The following is a 14937-nucleotide window of genomic DNA, read 5'->3' as shown; positions in this document are numbered from 1 at the left end:
GAACGCTGCCCCGACGCTTCTGATTGGCTGAGACTGTGAATACATTTTTATTGGGCGTGTATCAGCGATTTGAAATACAACAAGCAGCCAAGTGTTGACTGTCGACGTCATTTTTTTAATACTTTTTGAGTTCAGTTAAAACACACTGAAAACAATCGCACATCTGTTGTTACAATAAAAATGGTTTAGTGCATTAGTGAAGGAATTAATGTTAGCTAATTATTTAAAAAAATATGTTGAAAGTATATTTTAGTTTTACTATTTTGATTGTTGCTAATATTTACATTTATTCATTTAGCTGATATCGAGCTGAATACATTAAAAACGTAAAATAGTTATTTCATACTTATATTTATAAATATGAAAAAAAAATCCTTAATTATATATTTAAATAAAAAGTTACCAAGCACTTTCTGTCAAAGCTTTATTGCTTGAATTACATAGATCATAATGGCTATTTGAATTGTCTATATGCAAAACACTAATAATTATGATACAATACACAATATGGCATGTAGAACTTACAATTAAGTAAATTAATTTACAGCAAAAGCAAATATCCAATAAGAAATAGTGCTTACAGACATGTCTTATGCAGCCCTTCTGTCACTCATGAATGAAGTTGCCAACATTACTTTAAGGCTTGCAAATCACTTCTGTTACTTTGTACAGGATCCAAAGTGATGTAGAACACGATTATATCTCCACATACCTCTCTGTGTCAAACAGAGGCAAGTATTTTGAGCTCACAGTGCAGGGACCTTACTCTCCCCCTTTGAGAAATATGACAGCAATTTTGATAAAGAGTGGAAAGAACCGTAATCTTCAAGAATAACAAATGGAAAAATGATAATCTCTGGGAGCGTAAACTTGACAAAAACCGTAGCAAGTTTGTACCATAGACTTTTTAACATCTTTTTTCTCAAGAACAGTCATCAGTTCATCTGTCTGTCCTCTAATATAGTGCTTGAGCTCAATGGATGTTTCACACTCGTTATGTTCTCTTTTTTATTTTTCCTCACATTGTAGCACCTCTAAAAGTCATGCCACTTTGTTGAAACGTACTCCTCCACTCGTGTTGTTTGCTCTCCAAAACAGGCTTCTCCACACTCACATTCTATCTTCCTGCGCTCCTCCATCCTTCATTCTGTCTCTCCTTCTCTCTGGCAGAAGTGTGCCAGCAGAGTGTCCAGATCTCGCCGGTCGGCTGCTGAATAAAGCGAGCTTTCTCCCATCATGCTCAGTGCCATGCGTAATGTGGACCAGATGTTGTCTGACATCACAGTCACTGCTGCACCTCGCCCTCGACCCGCACCTCCCTCTCCATCACCTGCGGCCTGTCGCTGCAGAGAAAGGGCCTCGAGAAAGTGCTCTACTGCCTCCCTGATTGAGAAATAAAGAGATGCCATTCATTGTGGTGTTTCAGCTCTTTCTGGCATGTGCACCCTGGTGAAACCTTCTCTTACTAACCTGTGTGCACCCAGGTTGACACAGCTGATGCCAAGGTTATATCGGCTACGTACAAATCCAGGCTGTAGCTCCAGTGCGCGCCTGTATGCAGCGACCGCTTCCTCTGAGCGGTTCCCGTTAGCAAGAGTCGCTCCCAACTTGTTCCACAGCAGATAATCCTTCATATAGGGTTGAGAGAAAGAAGAATGTGAACTAAAACACTGATGAACAATCTGTATAAATGTGCAGAATATAGCAAGCAATGTGTAGAATCCAACCTGTGGCATTACAGACAGGGCGGCACTGAAGCAGTCCACAGCCTTGTCATACTCTCCACTCAGGTTGAAGAGGACGCCCAGACCACACTGCAGCTCAGGGTCCACCCATGTGGGGTCAGCGGCCGCTGCACTCAAAAACAACGTCTGCACTTCATTAAACAGTGCCCTAGGAGGAAGAACAAGTGACAGAATGCATTAGCCACCAACTTAAAAGTAGTCATCCACCCAATAAAATGCAATACTCGCATCACTGGAGAGACCACATCCTAATTCACTTTAATTTACTTGAAGCAAAACGGCAAGTATTGTTAAAAAAATCCTAGTTTTGTGCTCCATAGAATAAAGAAAGTCATGTCGGTTTGGAACGACATGGCGAGTAGATTTTATTTGAGAAAATAAACTTTAATAAAACAAAAGACAATTCATTAGCATTCCTGAGTCAAACAAAAACTATTTTAATATCTGCACTGTCAACTGATTAAAACAGAGCATATGCTGCAAGCTACCCACAATGCTGCCTGCAGATTGAACTCTACATCTGTGTTTATGTAAGACTCTATATTTTTAGCGCACAGCCTGCTTATGATTGGTGACAAATGTAAATCGGTTGCTAGGTTACAATGCCCCGTCCACTCACTTATGCATGTCTCACATTAATGTAAAAAGGCATTGTAAACAAGCCGCTGCGGCTGCTCCCACGTCTGATCAGTTCACAGTACTGCACAATCATGAAAAATGTTTAACGGACTTCTGGGTTCAATACGAGTTAAAGTCTTGGATAAAATAATTCTGACTCATCACTCCGTGTTACAGTAACACTTACACAGTGTCCTAACTATTTGTCAACCCACACTTAATGGAAAAATGTTGCCTTCTATTATCAGGATGTTGTCCATACTGCATTTTTTACGATTCTCCCTAAACGTTTCATATAATATCCAATATTCAACAACTTCCACATGAATCCTTTCAGGAATAAACAAAAATGTAATTCTGTGATGGTAAAGCTTAATTTTCAGCAGCCATTACTGCAGTGTCCAATCCTTCAGAAATCACTCTAATATGCTGCTCTAGAAATATTTATTATTATTATCAATGTTGAAAACAGTTGTGCTGCTTAATATTTTAGTGAAAACTGTAACACATTTTTAAGGATTTTGATGAATGGAAAGTTCAAAAGAACAGCATTTATTTAAAATTCAAATCTTTTGATCAAGTTATCAATATTTGTGATCAATAACTTTAATAACAATTAAACGTGTCCTTGCTAAATAAGTGTGTAAATTTATTTTGTACAGAAGGGCCGTACTTCAGTCTATGATATTTCAGTGTGGTGTACCTGGTGCAATCAACAAAATGTTTCTTTAGAGCATTCAAGAATCCGCTTACTCTGGAAGAAGGGATCCAAATCTCTCCCTCTCTTTCTCCCTCACACCCTCCCGCTCCTTCTCTCGTTCATGCTGCTCGAGGACATGCCGGTATTTAGGGTTGTGCCTCAACCAATCACGAAGCGTCTCACAGGCCTGTCTGTGCAGTGATTCATTGGTGAAGCTCACAGCTAGAGCCATGAGAGCCGTCAGATTGTCCTTTTTCAGCTCAATACATCTGAAAACAGCAATTGAGACTTGAATTTAAAAAGGTGGGGGCAGTATTTAAATAAATCAGATTTGTCACAGAGAACTGTGTGCACCATAAAACTGGTTATACTTCTCACCTGCGAAGGGCGCTGATAGCAGCAAACTCCTGCTCGTTCTCTGCCTGGCAGGTGCCTAGATATTGCCAAGCCTGCAGTATCATCACACGCAGTCAGTGTTTCACAAAGACGAAGAAGAAAGCAGGACACAGTTAGAATCCCTTGAGTCAAAATGTATCATCAGTTTTTGTTTGTCGGGATTATACATATGAGGCTCTGACCAGCTGGTTTTCTGGCTCTCTCTGAACTGCGCTCTCAAAGAGACGTACAGCTCCAGGAATGTCCCCTGCCTCCATCCTCTTCACACCCTCAGAAAACGGATCATTGTGGGACAGGTAGGGGTTGTCTTCTTCAAACTGATACCCCTAGGAGAAAAAGTAAAGACATATTCACAAAAAGTGTAAATGTTATATATAACATTATAATAACTCTTAACTATTCACAACTATTTGTATTTATCAGTGCCAATATGTGTTTTTTGATGGCATTTTAAAACACTTATTTTAAATTGTAATAATATTTAACTATAATTACTTTTTTTACTGTATTTTTTATACAATAAATGCAGCCCTGGTAAGTATGGGTTTCATTCAAAACTACTTTCAAAAACATTTGAAAAATCTTATCATTCCAAAACCTTTGAACAGCTGTGTTTTTGGAATCTGAGCAATTAAAAAAAAAAAAAGTGTTATTGTGACATTGCTTTAAATCAACAGTTCAATAAATTATTTAGACACTATATTGCTTATTTTTGCTCTGCCAATGACAATAGTTTCTGGTGAAGCCAAAGCAGAATCAAAGACTGGAACCAACTGTTGTATAAACTGTAATAAAGTAAAGACAACAGCCTGTGAAAGGACTCAGAAGATTTAATTAGGTGGAAGTATCCATGCCGTCAATGGGCACAGATGTACATTATCCAAATACCTTGTCATAAGAGCTGCTGAGCATCTGGTCGAAGTCTGAGAGCCACGGGTGAGCTTCAGCATCCCTCTTCGCCATTTCCTCCCACTCCTGCTGGAGTTTCTCCCAGAAATCAACATCACTCTGAACTCACCAACATATCAACACACAAGCACCAGTGAACACAGTATCACACTGAAGTTCATGTAAACGTGCACGTGTGCAGTCTGTCTCACCTCGACCGCTGCTTTGGCCTGCTGGAAGTCTGGCCCGTAAGCGGCAAACTCATCTACCCACGATTCTGCAGATTCTGCAGAAACCTACCAAGCACAGTGACATGCAAGGCTGTTAGCTGCCTCAATGACACATCACAGAGCCTGCAAATGCTTAAACACTACTCAGCTAAAGGGAAAAAAAGACAACACATTCTGTGATGAATGAGAGTGGGGAATAAAGAAAGAATGTAATGGAAAAAGATAGAGGAATTGGGAGACCGAGGGAAGAAGGAAAAAAAATCTCACCCTCATTCATCCATCTTTCCTTTCCTCTCTATTTTAAAAATAGCAAGCAATGTTCAGTGTACCTTCACTACTGCAGGAAGTCAAAGTGGTTTCAGTAGCTGGGCACAAATGAAAAGCAGTGTGAGCAGGGCATTAGCTCTACAGTCCTGGTGTCCTGCAGCGATAATTACATTAAAAGCACTATTAAACTAAAGCAACAGTTCGCTCTCTTCAAGACAAAAAAGGTTTGGTTAGCAGGGGCTAGTTAACATAACAAAAATGATAAGCCTAAAAACAGACAGGACAGCATGACTACTGCATGACTTGCCAGGTGATCAGGGTCCTACCTGCCTGGCGATAGTAGCCCATTGCTCTGCCTGTTTAGCTTTAATTTTGTCATTCTTCTCTTTGCCCTCTCGAGTTTCCACTTGCACAGTCCCTTCCCCTGATTCCAGGAACTGGGTAGCCAGTATGGGACAGAGGGTACAGGGAGGGATATTTATGGATAGTATGCGTTTGGTGTGGGATTGTTAAGGATAGTAGGGAAATGTAAATATGGATGCAAGTTAAAAGGTATCAAGAGGGATTTCAACGGATGAAGAAGTCAGGATGGCCATCCATGAGAAAAAGGAAATATCGCAATTAAACTATTGTTTGTTTGAACCATAGAATGAACAATGTTTTTTTAGAAACAGAGGCCAGTTTGCAAGCAAAGTGTAGACCTAGTCCTGGACATTTGTGAGTTTCCCTATGAAAAAAAAAACTTGGCTTGAACAACCGTGGGGTCCAGAAATCTGAGACCACTAGTAAAAATTATTTTTCTAATTTAATTCATATTTATATGATATGGGTAACATTTGAGTGAATCTGAGCAAAAACTCAAGCATTAACTCAACATATTTTATTAATGACTTTGAAATGTTTCATAACCCTCAATATTTCTTATTCCTTTTATATCATAATGCTTTGTCATAAACTTAACTTAACTTAAATTTAACTATATTTTAATTGTATATATAAAAACTGATTATAAATGTATACTAAAATATGAAATGTTTTATTACAAAAAAAAAAACCTCAATTTCAAAAGTTTTTTTTTTTTTTTAAGAAGTTTTATATGCTCACAGAGGCTACATTTATTTGATCAGAAATACAGTAAAAACCAGTAATATTGTGTAATATTTTTACAATTTAAAATAACATTTTCCTTTTTTAATACATTTTTTAAATGCAATTTGTTCCTGTGATGGCAAAGCTGAATTTCATAGCTATTACATCAGTCATTAGAGTCATTTCCTTCATAAATCTATAATACAAATAAATCGAATATGCTGATTACTAACAATTCTCATTGTTAGTAATGTTGAAAACAGTTTTGCTGTTTAATGTTTTTGTAGAAACCATGATAGATTTTTCAGAACTCTTTGATAAATAGAAAATTTAAAGAAAAAGTATTTTATTGAATCTTTTGTTACATTCTAAATGTCTTTACTGTCACTTTTGATACATTTAATAAGTCCTTGGTGAATAAAAGTATTAATAAAAAAGAATAACTGATTATATTATATTATATTATATTATATTATATTATATTATATTATATTATATTATATTATATTATATTATATTATATTATATTATTATATTATATTATATACACAAATAATAGATGAAAACAGATTTGGAATCCCAAATTTTACACACGGTCTCAGTCCCCACTGTATACAGAATCCAACCTCTAAAACCTAAAAGCTTTCCAAAACTGTATTTCTCTTGCACATTAGCAAGGATTTACAGCATGCTATGTAGTCAGGGCTAATGTTGGCTAGCAGCTTAAGATGAGCCAAGATAGTTGCTAAGGGGCCGCAGTGTCACCCTTCATGGTGTTTCCTCTAAAGCCCCCTTCCTCAAATCTTGCCCTGGAGGTCCAATTCGCTGTAGAGTTTAGCTCCAACCCTGATCAAAGTCACCTGCCTGTGATCTTATAATGATCCCAAAGACATTAATTGGCATTGATTCGCATGCTCAGATGTGTTTAATTAGGGTAAGAGCTAAATTCTGCAGGAAAGTGGATTTTGAGGTCCACATTTGAGGAACCCCGCTCTAAAGGATGGGAAGGGCTCGTACCTGGTTAATGCTGGAGGCCCAGTGCTGTGCCTCCTTGGCCTGTGCTCTATCAGTGTTCTCTTTTCCTGCTCTGTCCTCCACAGTCACACTGCCTTCGCCAATCTGCCTAATGAACCTCAAGAACTACACAACAACAACAACATCAGCTATTAAACATCTACTGCTACCAGGAAACACACTGGCGATGAATTCAACACACACACACACACACACACACACACACGTTTACCAGTGGTTTCCTCTTGACAGTTATGGTCAGGCAAAAGTAGACCACAAGGAGGAAGGAATAACAGCCAAAGGCATAACATGTCCCAAATGATATAACAATGCATGAGCAGAGTTAAATGAAAAGGAGAGAGAAATATGAGCAAGTAAAGAAATGCCCATGAAAACATGAACAATGTCACATCACTTTATCATCTACCACAAGTCAAAAATTAAACAAAAATAAAGTATTACTTTAACCTTTTTAAATATATACCCAGAAATGCAAAGTGCAACTTTCCCTGGTTAAAAAGCCATCTCATCTGAATCAGTAGAGAAATATGCATGTCATACAACGTTTCCTAGCAAAATCAGTCCAAAACAATTCTAAACAAATGGGCCAGTGGGTTTTAATGAGAGGACCACAGGGCAGGGACCTCTTCCTTACAAACACGCAGTTATTCACTTCACAAGACATTAAGTGATGGACCGGAGTAGTGGGGAAATAATTGTGAATTATGATGATGTTTTTATCAGCTGTTTGGTCTCACATTCTGATGGCACCAATTCACTGCAGGAATGCCAAATCTGTTCAGATGATGAAACAAACTCATACATTTTGGATGCCCTAGGTTAAGTAAATGTTTATCAAATTTTTTTTTTATGGGTAAACTTTTAAGTGATCCCTTGTGACAGATCAATTTTGTGATGTGGCATTGGTGAAAGCAGAGCAAATTTATTCCGAAATGGATCAAAGTTCAAACGTCCTGCAAAAAAACATTAACAAAGTCCCTTTAAATTGCAGCATTTAATAGAGTAATATGTCATGAGAGGTCATGTGCTACAGTGATTTTACCAATGTCGATTGACAAAAAAAATCTTACTGCAACTCTTAGGTTTAAGTGGCTTGCTGCTTTTATGATTAAAGACAACAATGTTCAATAAAAAGTTACAGAATAAACTATTCTTCTACAAATTATTAGTTAAAACTGGGACAAAACTATTCATTGTAAAACAGAATATTAACTTAGAAGCGGAACTATCTGTTTACAATTTGTATTTAGGTGCAATATCTGTATAATATATAATATATCTGTTTAATATATCTCTGTATGTAGTGACTTTGCCTAAAGTGTTTCAGATGCAGCTCAAAGAACACTTAAACCCTTAAACCATCCTCTTACTCTCACCTCTGTCTTCTGTAGTTTAGGGTCATCCACTTTAGCAAGGAGTTCTTTCGCTGTTTGCCGTAGTTCTTCACCTGACTGGTATTCTTGCGTCCTGATAGGATTAAAAAATATATACTAAAGCAAGAATATAATGCCATAGTGTATACTGTTATTATGCCCAGACTTTCTAAACTATTATTCTTAAAAGATATATAAAATACCATTCTTTGTCCTGTTCTCTTTCCCCCAAATCTCCGAGCCATAACTTCTCCTCTGATTGCTCCAGGTACTCCTCTGCCCAGCAGCCAGGGTCTACAAGACAAGAGGAAGGGAGCTGAATATATTGGAGGTATAGTAGAAGACAACAGAAACAGTGAAGCTTTAGAGAATGAAAGGACGGCTGAGCAAAGATGAGTGAAGAATCTTCAGCCTCACCCAATGGCATTATAATAAACTTGATGGCATCCTAAATTAAAAAAAGGGATAAAATCTGGGCTAAAATAGCACATTTCAAATTGATATTAACCTGCCACTTCACTGATGAATTCTCTGGTCCAATCAGCATCGGCTGGATCCAGACCAGCTTGTCCAGAAGAAGAGGCGGAGTCAGCATTAGACAGGAACTCTGCCGTCCAATCACCAGACAGTGCCAAAGCAGCCACATCAGGAGCTGGGAAAGAAAACATATGATTACAGCACACTGAAAAGTGTTCAAATCAGTCTATATGTGTGTTTGTGCAGTCTACCTCTCTGTGGAGCAGGTCTGTAGCTCTGCTGATCTATCTGCTGCATTTCCTCCAGCAGCTGACCCATATCAAAACTGTGAGGAGGACGTTGTGGGGCCTGTAGAAACTCACTGACCAGCTAGATTCAAAAACAACAGAATGTCATTACGGTAAGAACACAAGACTATTCGACCTCGGCAAACTAAACAGGTCATTGAAATATTGAAACATCCAAAAGACCAAAATACACACCTCATTATCAGTGGCTATCTCAATTGGAATAGGAGTAACCTATGGGGGAAAGGGAAAAATAAGTTTTTAATATTCATTTTATTTGAATATTTTTAAGGCTGCAACTAACAATTATTTTTCAATCTATTAATCTACTGATTTATATAATTCCTTTTTATTAGATGATTAATCAAACTATAATTTTATTCCAGGAAGTCTCAGTTTGAGAATGCCGAAGAGCTTGCATCATTGGGGATGAACATTGTGACGCATCAACACACTCCACGCAAGTCATGTATTTATGTTATAGGCATCGACATGTCATTCAGGCCCTAAATATTTTATCATGATTATAAAGAAAATGTTCAGTAACTTACAGAGGGTGTTGATCTGTGTCTCCAAGCCCCTCCCTCTTGGGTCATGTGACCAGTCAGTTTCATGAGGGGATTGGCTCCCCCACATTCCGCCTCCACTAACTCCCGCATCGCCATGGCAACACGCCGTCAAGCTGTATCCGACGAACACCTTGAGATATCTACAAGTAAACAGAATATCATCATTGGCTGGTCTGTTGTTATGAAAGTCAATCTTTTCGACTCCAAGACCCACATTGTCCAAATCAATATTTGAAGGCCCCCCAGCCATAGTTTTGTTTTCAACACTTATATTAATCACATGACTTTTAAAACCTAAACAGAATTTAAAACACTAGGCACCACACACTAGCTGACTTTCGAGTCTGACGTCAAATTGACACAGAAACACACACCTTGTTGCTAGAAGACGTGTGACAAATGAAAACAATGTGTTTTAAAATCTGCTCAAAATATTGAATGCTCTTTTCTCCAACTGGATGTAATAATAGTCTAAAGCTTAAAAAAAATGACCATCATACACTATGCGAAATCTGCCAACTCAAATCTCCAGTAGTGACTCTGACTCTCTCCAAACTGTAAATTGGTGCAAAATCTGGCAAAAGTCATCTATAGTGTATTCCAGTCTTAAGCTGTCCAGGATTCCCAGCTTCCACCTTGTTTTAACCAATGACTTTACATTATTTAATGATTTTCTGGATAAAGATTGAGGATACATTTTTTATATACCCAATAAAAATGCATTATATAAAATATATATATGGCCCGTTGACTAAGAACCACTTGTCTAGACTTGCAGTCCAAAGGTTGTAGCCTTAGTTACCTCCCAGATTCACCACAGTGCCCCTGAGAGTGGCATTCCTGGCCTCTTTAACACATCTTAAGGCGAGAATACTCTACACAACTGTCATAACGATTATGAATGTATTTTTGTTTTGAAGACTGATCGTGCCGTTGGACCCAGTCCATTCCAGTCGGCAGAAATGTAGTCATCTAGTGGGTGGTGTCTAAAGATTATAATCTTAAAATTCAGAAACGTTGTTTTCACAACGATTTTTTATTTAAATTAATATTTGCAACTGACAGCAGAGACTGTATATGCCGCTTTGCAGTGGAGATGCACTCACTATCAAACATACTTCATTGTTAATTCTGTCAAATATTTTTTTCTTGCTTATATCTTCTTGTGATGTATCTTTTATATCATAATTTAACACTGCATAGTTAAATGGTTTCAGACTAATATGTTTTTTGTTGCTTTTTTGCAGTCAAAAGAAAGTAAAAAATTAAGACTGTCGGTGACTGCTCTCATCTTAAGGAATATTCTTCATAACAATTTTTCTTCAAAACAAATATACAACGATAAAGAATAGCTATTCTTCAAAACTAAATTTTCATTAAAAAAATGACACCTGTAATCAAAATCATTTTATATACAGTTTAATTATTATCAAATGTACTCCATCATAAGTCCAGCTCATGTTTTGAGATTTTGGTCATGTTTAGTATGAGAATCCAACTCAAGCAGTGTATTTAAAGTCAAAATGCTTAAAATAGCATTAGACATCCCCTTTAAGCACAAACAAAAACCAAACAAACAAAAAAAAAGTTTCAGTAATTAAATAAAAGCACATGTGTTGTCCTCAGTGTAGTCATTGGTGGGCGGAAGCGTGGGTAGACCATAAAATCAGATACTGGGATTTTGTATTTATTTTTTCCACCTGCAGAAAATGCATAGCAAATAAATACTGCCAAATGTATGTTGACATCCCTGTTTGTTTTGATAAGATCTTGCACAGTTAAGTTATTGTGAGATTTATTTATTTTATTGTATTTATTTATTTTTTGGTTCGCCAGAATTTGTCCAGTCATTAAGTGTGTGTTAACTCAGTCATTAGGTTTGTGCTCCTCTCTGTCTGTCAAAGACTACAGTCGTGGCCAAAAGTTTTGAGAATTACATAAATATTAGTTTTCAAAAAGTTTGCTGCTAAACTGCTTTTAGATCTTTGTTTCAGTTGTTTCTGTAATGTACTGAAATATAATTACAAGCACTTCATACGTTTCAAAGGCTTGTATCGACAATTACATGACATTTATGCAAAGAGTCAGTATTTGCAGTGTTGGCCCTTCTTTTTCAGGACCTCTGCAATTCGACTGGGCATGCTCTCAATCAACTTCTGGGCCAAATCCTGACTGATAGCAACCCATTCTTTCATAATCACTTCTTGGAGTTTGTCAGAATTAGTGGGGTTTTTTTGTCCACCCACCTCTTGAGGATTGACCACAAGTTCTCAATGGGATTAAGATCTGGGGAGTTTCCAGGCCATGGACCCAAAATTTCAACATTCTGGTCCCCGAGCCACTTAGTTATCACTTTTGCCTTATGGCACGGTGCTCCATCGTGCTGGAAAATACATTGTTCTTCACCAAACTGTTGTTGGATTGTTGGAAGAAGTTGCTGTTGGAGGGTGTTTTGGTACCATTCTTTATTCATGGCTGTGTTTTTGGGCAGAATTGTGAGTGAGCCCACTCCCTTGGATGAGAAGCAACCCCACACATGAATGGTGTCAGGATGCTTTACTGTTGGCATGACACAGGACTGATGGCAGCGCTCACCTTTTCTTCTCCGGACAAGCCTTTTTCCAGATGCCCCAAACAATCGGAAAGGGGCTTCATCGGAGAATATGACTTTGCCCCAGTCCTCAGCAGTCCATTCACTATACTTTCTGCAGAAGATCAATCTGTCCCTGATGTTTTTTTTTGGAGAGAAGTGGCTTCTTTGCTGCCCTTCTTGACACCAGGCCGTCTTCCAAAAGTCTTGGCCTCACTGTGCATGCAGATGCGCTCACACCTGCCTGCTGCCATTCCTGAGCCAGCTCTGCACTGGTGGCACTCCGATCCCGCAGCTGAATCCTCTTTAGGAGACGATCCTGGCGCTTGCTGGACTTTCTTGGACGCCCTGAAGCCTTCTTTACAAGAATTGAATCTCTTTCCTTGAAGTTCTTGATGATCCTATAAATTGTTGATTTAGGTGCAATCTTAGTAGCCACAATATCCTTGCCTGTGAAGCCATTTTTATGCAACGCAATGATGGCTGCACGCGTTTCTTTGCAGGTCACCATGATTAACAATGGAAGAACAATGATTTCAAGCATCACCCTCCTTTTAACATGTCAAGTCTGCCATTCTAACCCAATCAGCCTGACATGATGATCTCCAGCCTTGTGCTCCTCAACATTCTCACCTGAGTTAACAAGACGATTACTGAAATGATCTCAGCAGGTCCTTTAATGACAGCAATGAAATGCAGTGGAAAGGTTTTTTTGGGATTAAGTTAATTTTCAATGCAAAGAAGGACTATGCAATTCATCTGATCACTCTTCATAACATTCTGGAGTATATGCAAATTGCTATTATAAAAACTTAAGCAGCAACTTTTCCAATTTCCAATATTTATGTAATTCTCAAAACTTTTGACCACGACTGTACAATCTTCTCCAGTCAATGGAAACAGTGTTGAGTTCAGTCTTAGGATGTTTCAGCTAGTCGTGTAGTGTGTCCCCAGCTTTAGTCTGTTCATTTGAATAAAAATCAATGATGATTATTGTCAACCATTTCATCTCTGGAAGTAAGTAAGAAAGAATATCTTGTTGTTGTATCCAACACCAACATACCTGCCACAAACAAAATCATCTCCAGCCCGGACAGAGACTGAAAGACGATGAATCATCGCCTTGAGATAAATCCTGAGGACTGAGCTACTTTTCCACTGGCATAAACATACAGTATGTTCCATCAGCTTATCAGACTAGAAGGATTACACAGATTTCATTGATCCTGATTGAAACAGCTATTAACAATTAACCACGATTGCGTGTGAACAAGCAGCCTTGGTTTCACTTGCTGTCCTTTTGCAACAAACCAAAAACAACCTGCTTCCCAGATGTATAAGTTACACTTGGTGAAAAATTAATGAGACAAACAGAAGTGTTTGTGCAATGAATGGCCACAGGTTGAATCGGTCATCTGATCACTTCTTGCACTGAAAACTAACATGTCAGACATGCTGGACACTTCTGCTCTGAGTCTGGCTCTTGTCTGATGTCAGTTTGGCTTCCACATTAAATGCGAGAGTGACTTTCCTCACATGTAAATGGCAGTTGCACACACCAACGCCATAGACAACAACCGGTTAGCTATTCACAGGTTTGAATTACAACAGTGAAGCTAGCAGGACAACTATGTTGCAGACAGTTAGCTTATAAGCTAAATAAACTCATCTCACCTGCACAGGCGATGTTGTCACCTCTCTTCTCCTCTCTCTTTCTCTTTTTATCCCGAGAGTAATGGTGTTTAGCAGGCCCTATAAAGACAGCTGACGTTAACAGCCCGTTTGTTGTCGGTACCTGACGGGTAAAAGCTGTGCTGGTGACCGTCCTGTCTTTATTTACCTTCCTCTTGTGGCCCACTGAAACAGGAGCGAACCAGAAACAGGAATCCTACACGCTACGTTCCGGCTATTCACAAACGCAACTTGCGTAAAGACCAACGACTAGCAGCGCTTTGAACTCCGCTGAGCATCGCGACGGATGCAGCGAGATTTACGATGGAGTTACGTAAAATTCCTAAAGTGACAGCGCATGCTTTAAGTGACAGATTGATAACCTATTGTTTCAACATCCAGGAAAGGGATTTTGTAGAATAAGCAACAATTTTAAAATCATTACTGTTGTGCAGTGTATTTTGAGCTCTTTAACTTGTAACTTAAAAATGTAACTTAAACATTTATATGCATGTGAAATTTAGGAGTGTTTTGCAATAAACGTTGTATAAACGGAAAACAGAAATCCTCTGGAAAAGCTCTAGAAATGCTCCCCCACCCCCTCTGTTTCATAAATTCAGAAATTCATTAAAACATTTCTCTGAAGACCTTTCAAAAATTAAAAATGAAGTCAAAATATAAAATATAATAAAATTTGATTGATTGATTGATTATAGAAATTATTACCTAATAGTTCCTATAGCTAGTTTTGCAGTCAAAAAGTCTGTCTTCAGAATCAGCTGGAGATGTGGCAGAAATGGTGACATCGGCTCAAAAAAACAGTAGTTGGTTTATTTAATTCACACATATGTTTAATTAAGTGTGATATTGTTATGAACTAATATGATTTAAATCTTTAATAATTGCAGGTTGAATGATTCATCCAAAAAAATAAGACAGGAGGACACGTCCTGAAAAAGAGGAAGGATGCACAGGCAATTCATTATTTATATTCTAAAATAT

General features: G+C 38.0%; 1 protein-coding gene across 5 annotated transcripts; it reads right to left on the bottom strand.

Moving 5' to 3' along the window:
* Positions 1 to 410: 410 nt before the first annotated feature.
* Positions 411 to 14231, bottom strand: LOC132102918 (peroxisomal targeting signal 1 receptor-like). 5 transcript variants are annotated; one of them, XM_059507640.1, is made up of 18 exons: positions 14105 to 14231; positions 13939 to 14016; positions 9657 to 9814; positions 9301 to 9339; positions 9070 to 9187; positions 8850 to 8993; positions 8545 to 8635; positions 8345 to 8435; positions 6951 to 7073; positions 5171 to 5281; positions 4560 to 4643; positions 4348 to 4467; positions 3642 to 3785; positions 3442 to 3512; positions 3117 to 3332; positions 1728 to 1893; positions 1471 to 1628; positions 411 to 1383 (listed from the first exon to the last, which is right to left on the bottom strand). In XM_059507640.1, the coding sequence occupies exons 3-18, from the start codon at positions 9768 to 9770 to the stop codon at positions 1143 to 1145; spliced, it is 2031 nt and encodes a 676-aa protein (XP_059363623.1). In that variant the 5' UTR covers positions 9771 to 9814; positions 13939 to 14016; positions 14105 to 14231; the 3' UTR covers positions 411 to 1142. The 5 variants fall into 5 exon arrangements, with proteins under 5 accessions (XP_059363623.1, XP_059363622.1, XP_059363624.1 ...); XM_059507639.1 differs by lacking the exon at positions 14105 to 14231 and having other exon boundaries at positions 13939 to 14098; XM_059507641.1 differs by lacking the exons at positions 13939 to 14016; positions 14105 to 14231 and adding an exon at positions 13328 to 13779.
* Positions 14232 to 14937: the final 706 nt, after the last annotated feature.

Source organism: Carassius carassius, chromosome 24 (assembly GCF_963082965.1).
Source record: "Carassius carassius chromosome 24, fCarCar2.1, whole genome shotgun sequence".
Taxonomy (NCBI): Eukaryota; Metazoa; Chordata; class Actinopteri; order Cypriniformes; family Cyprinidae; genus Carassius; species Carassius carassius.
The sequence above is the reverse complement of the archived record's forward strand: the minus strand, read 5'-3'. Positions and strand labels throughout refer to the sequence as shown.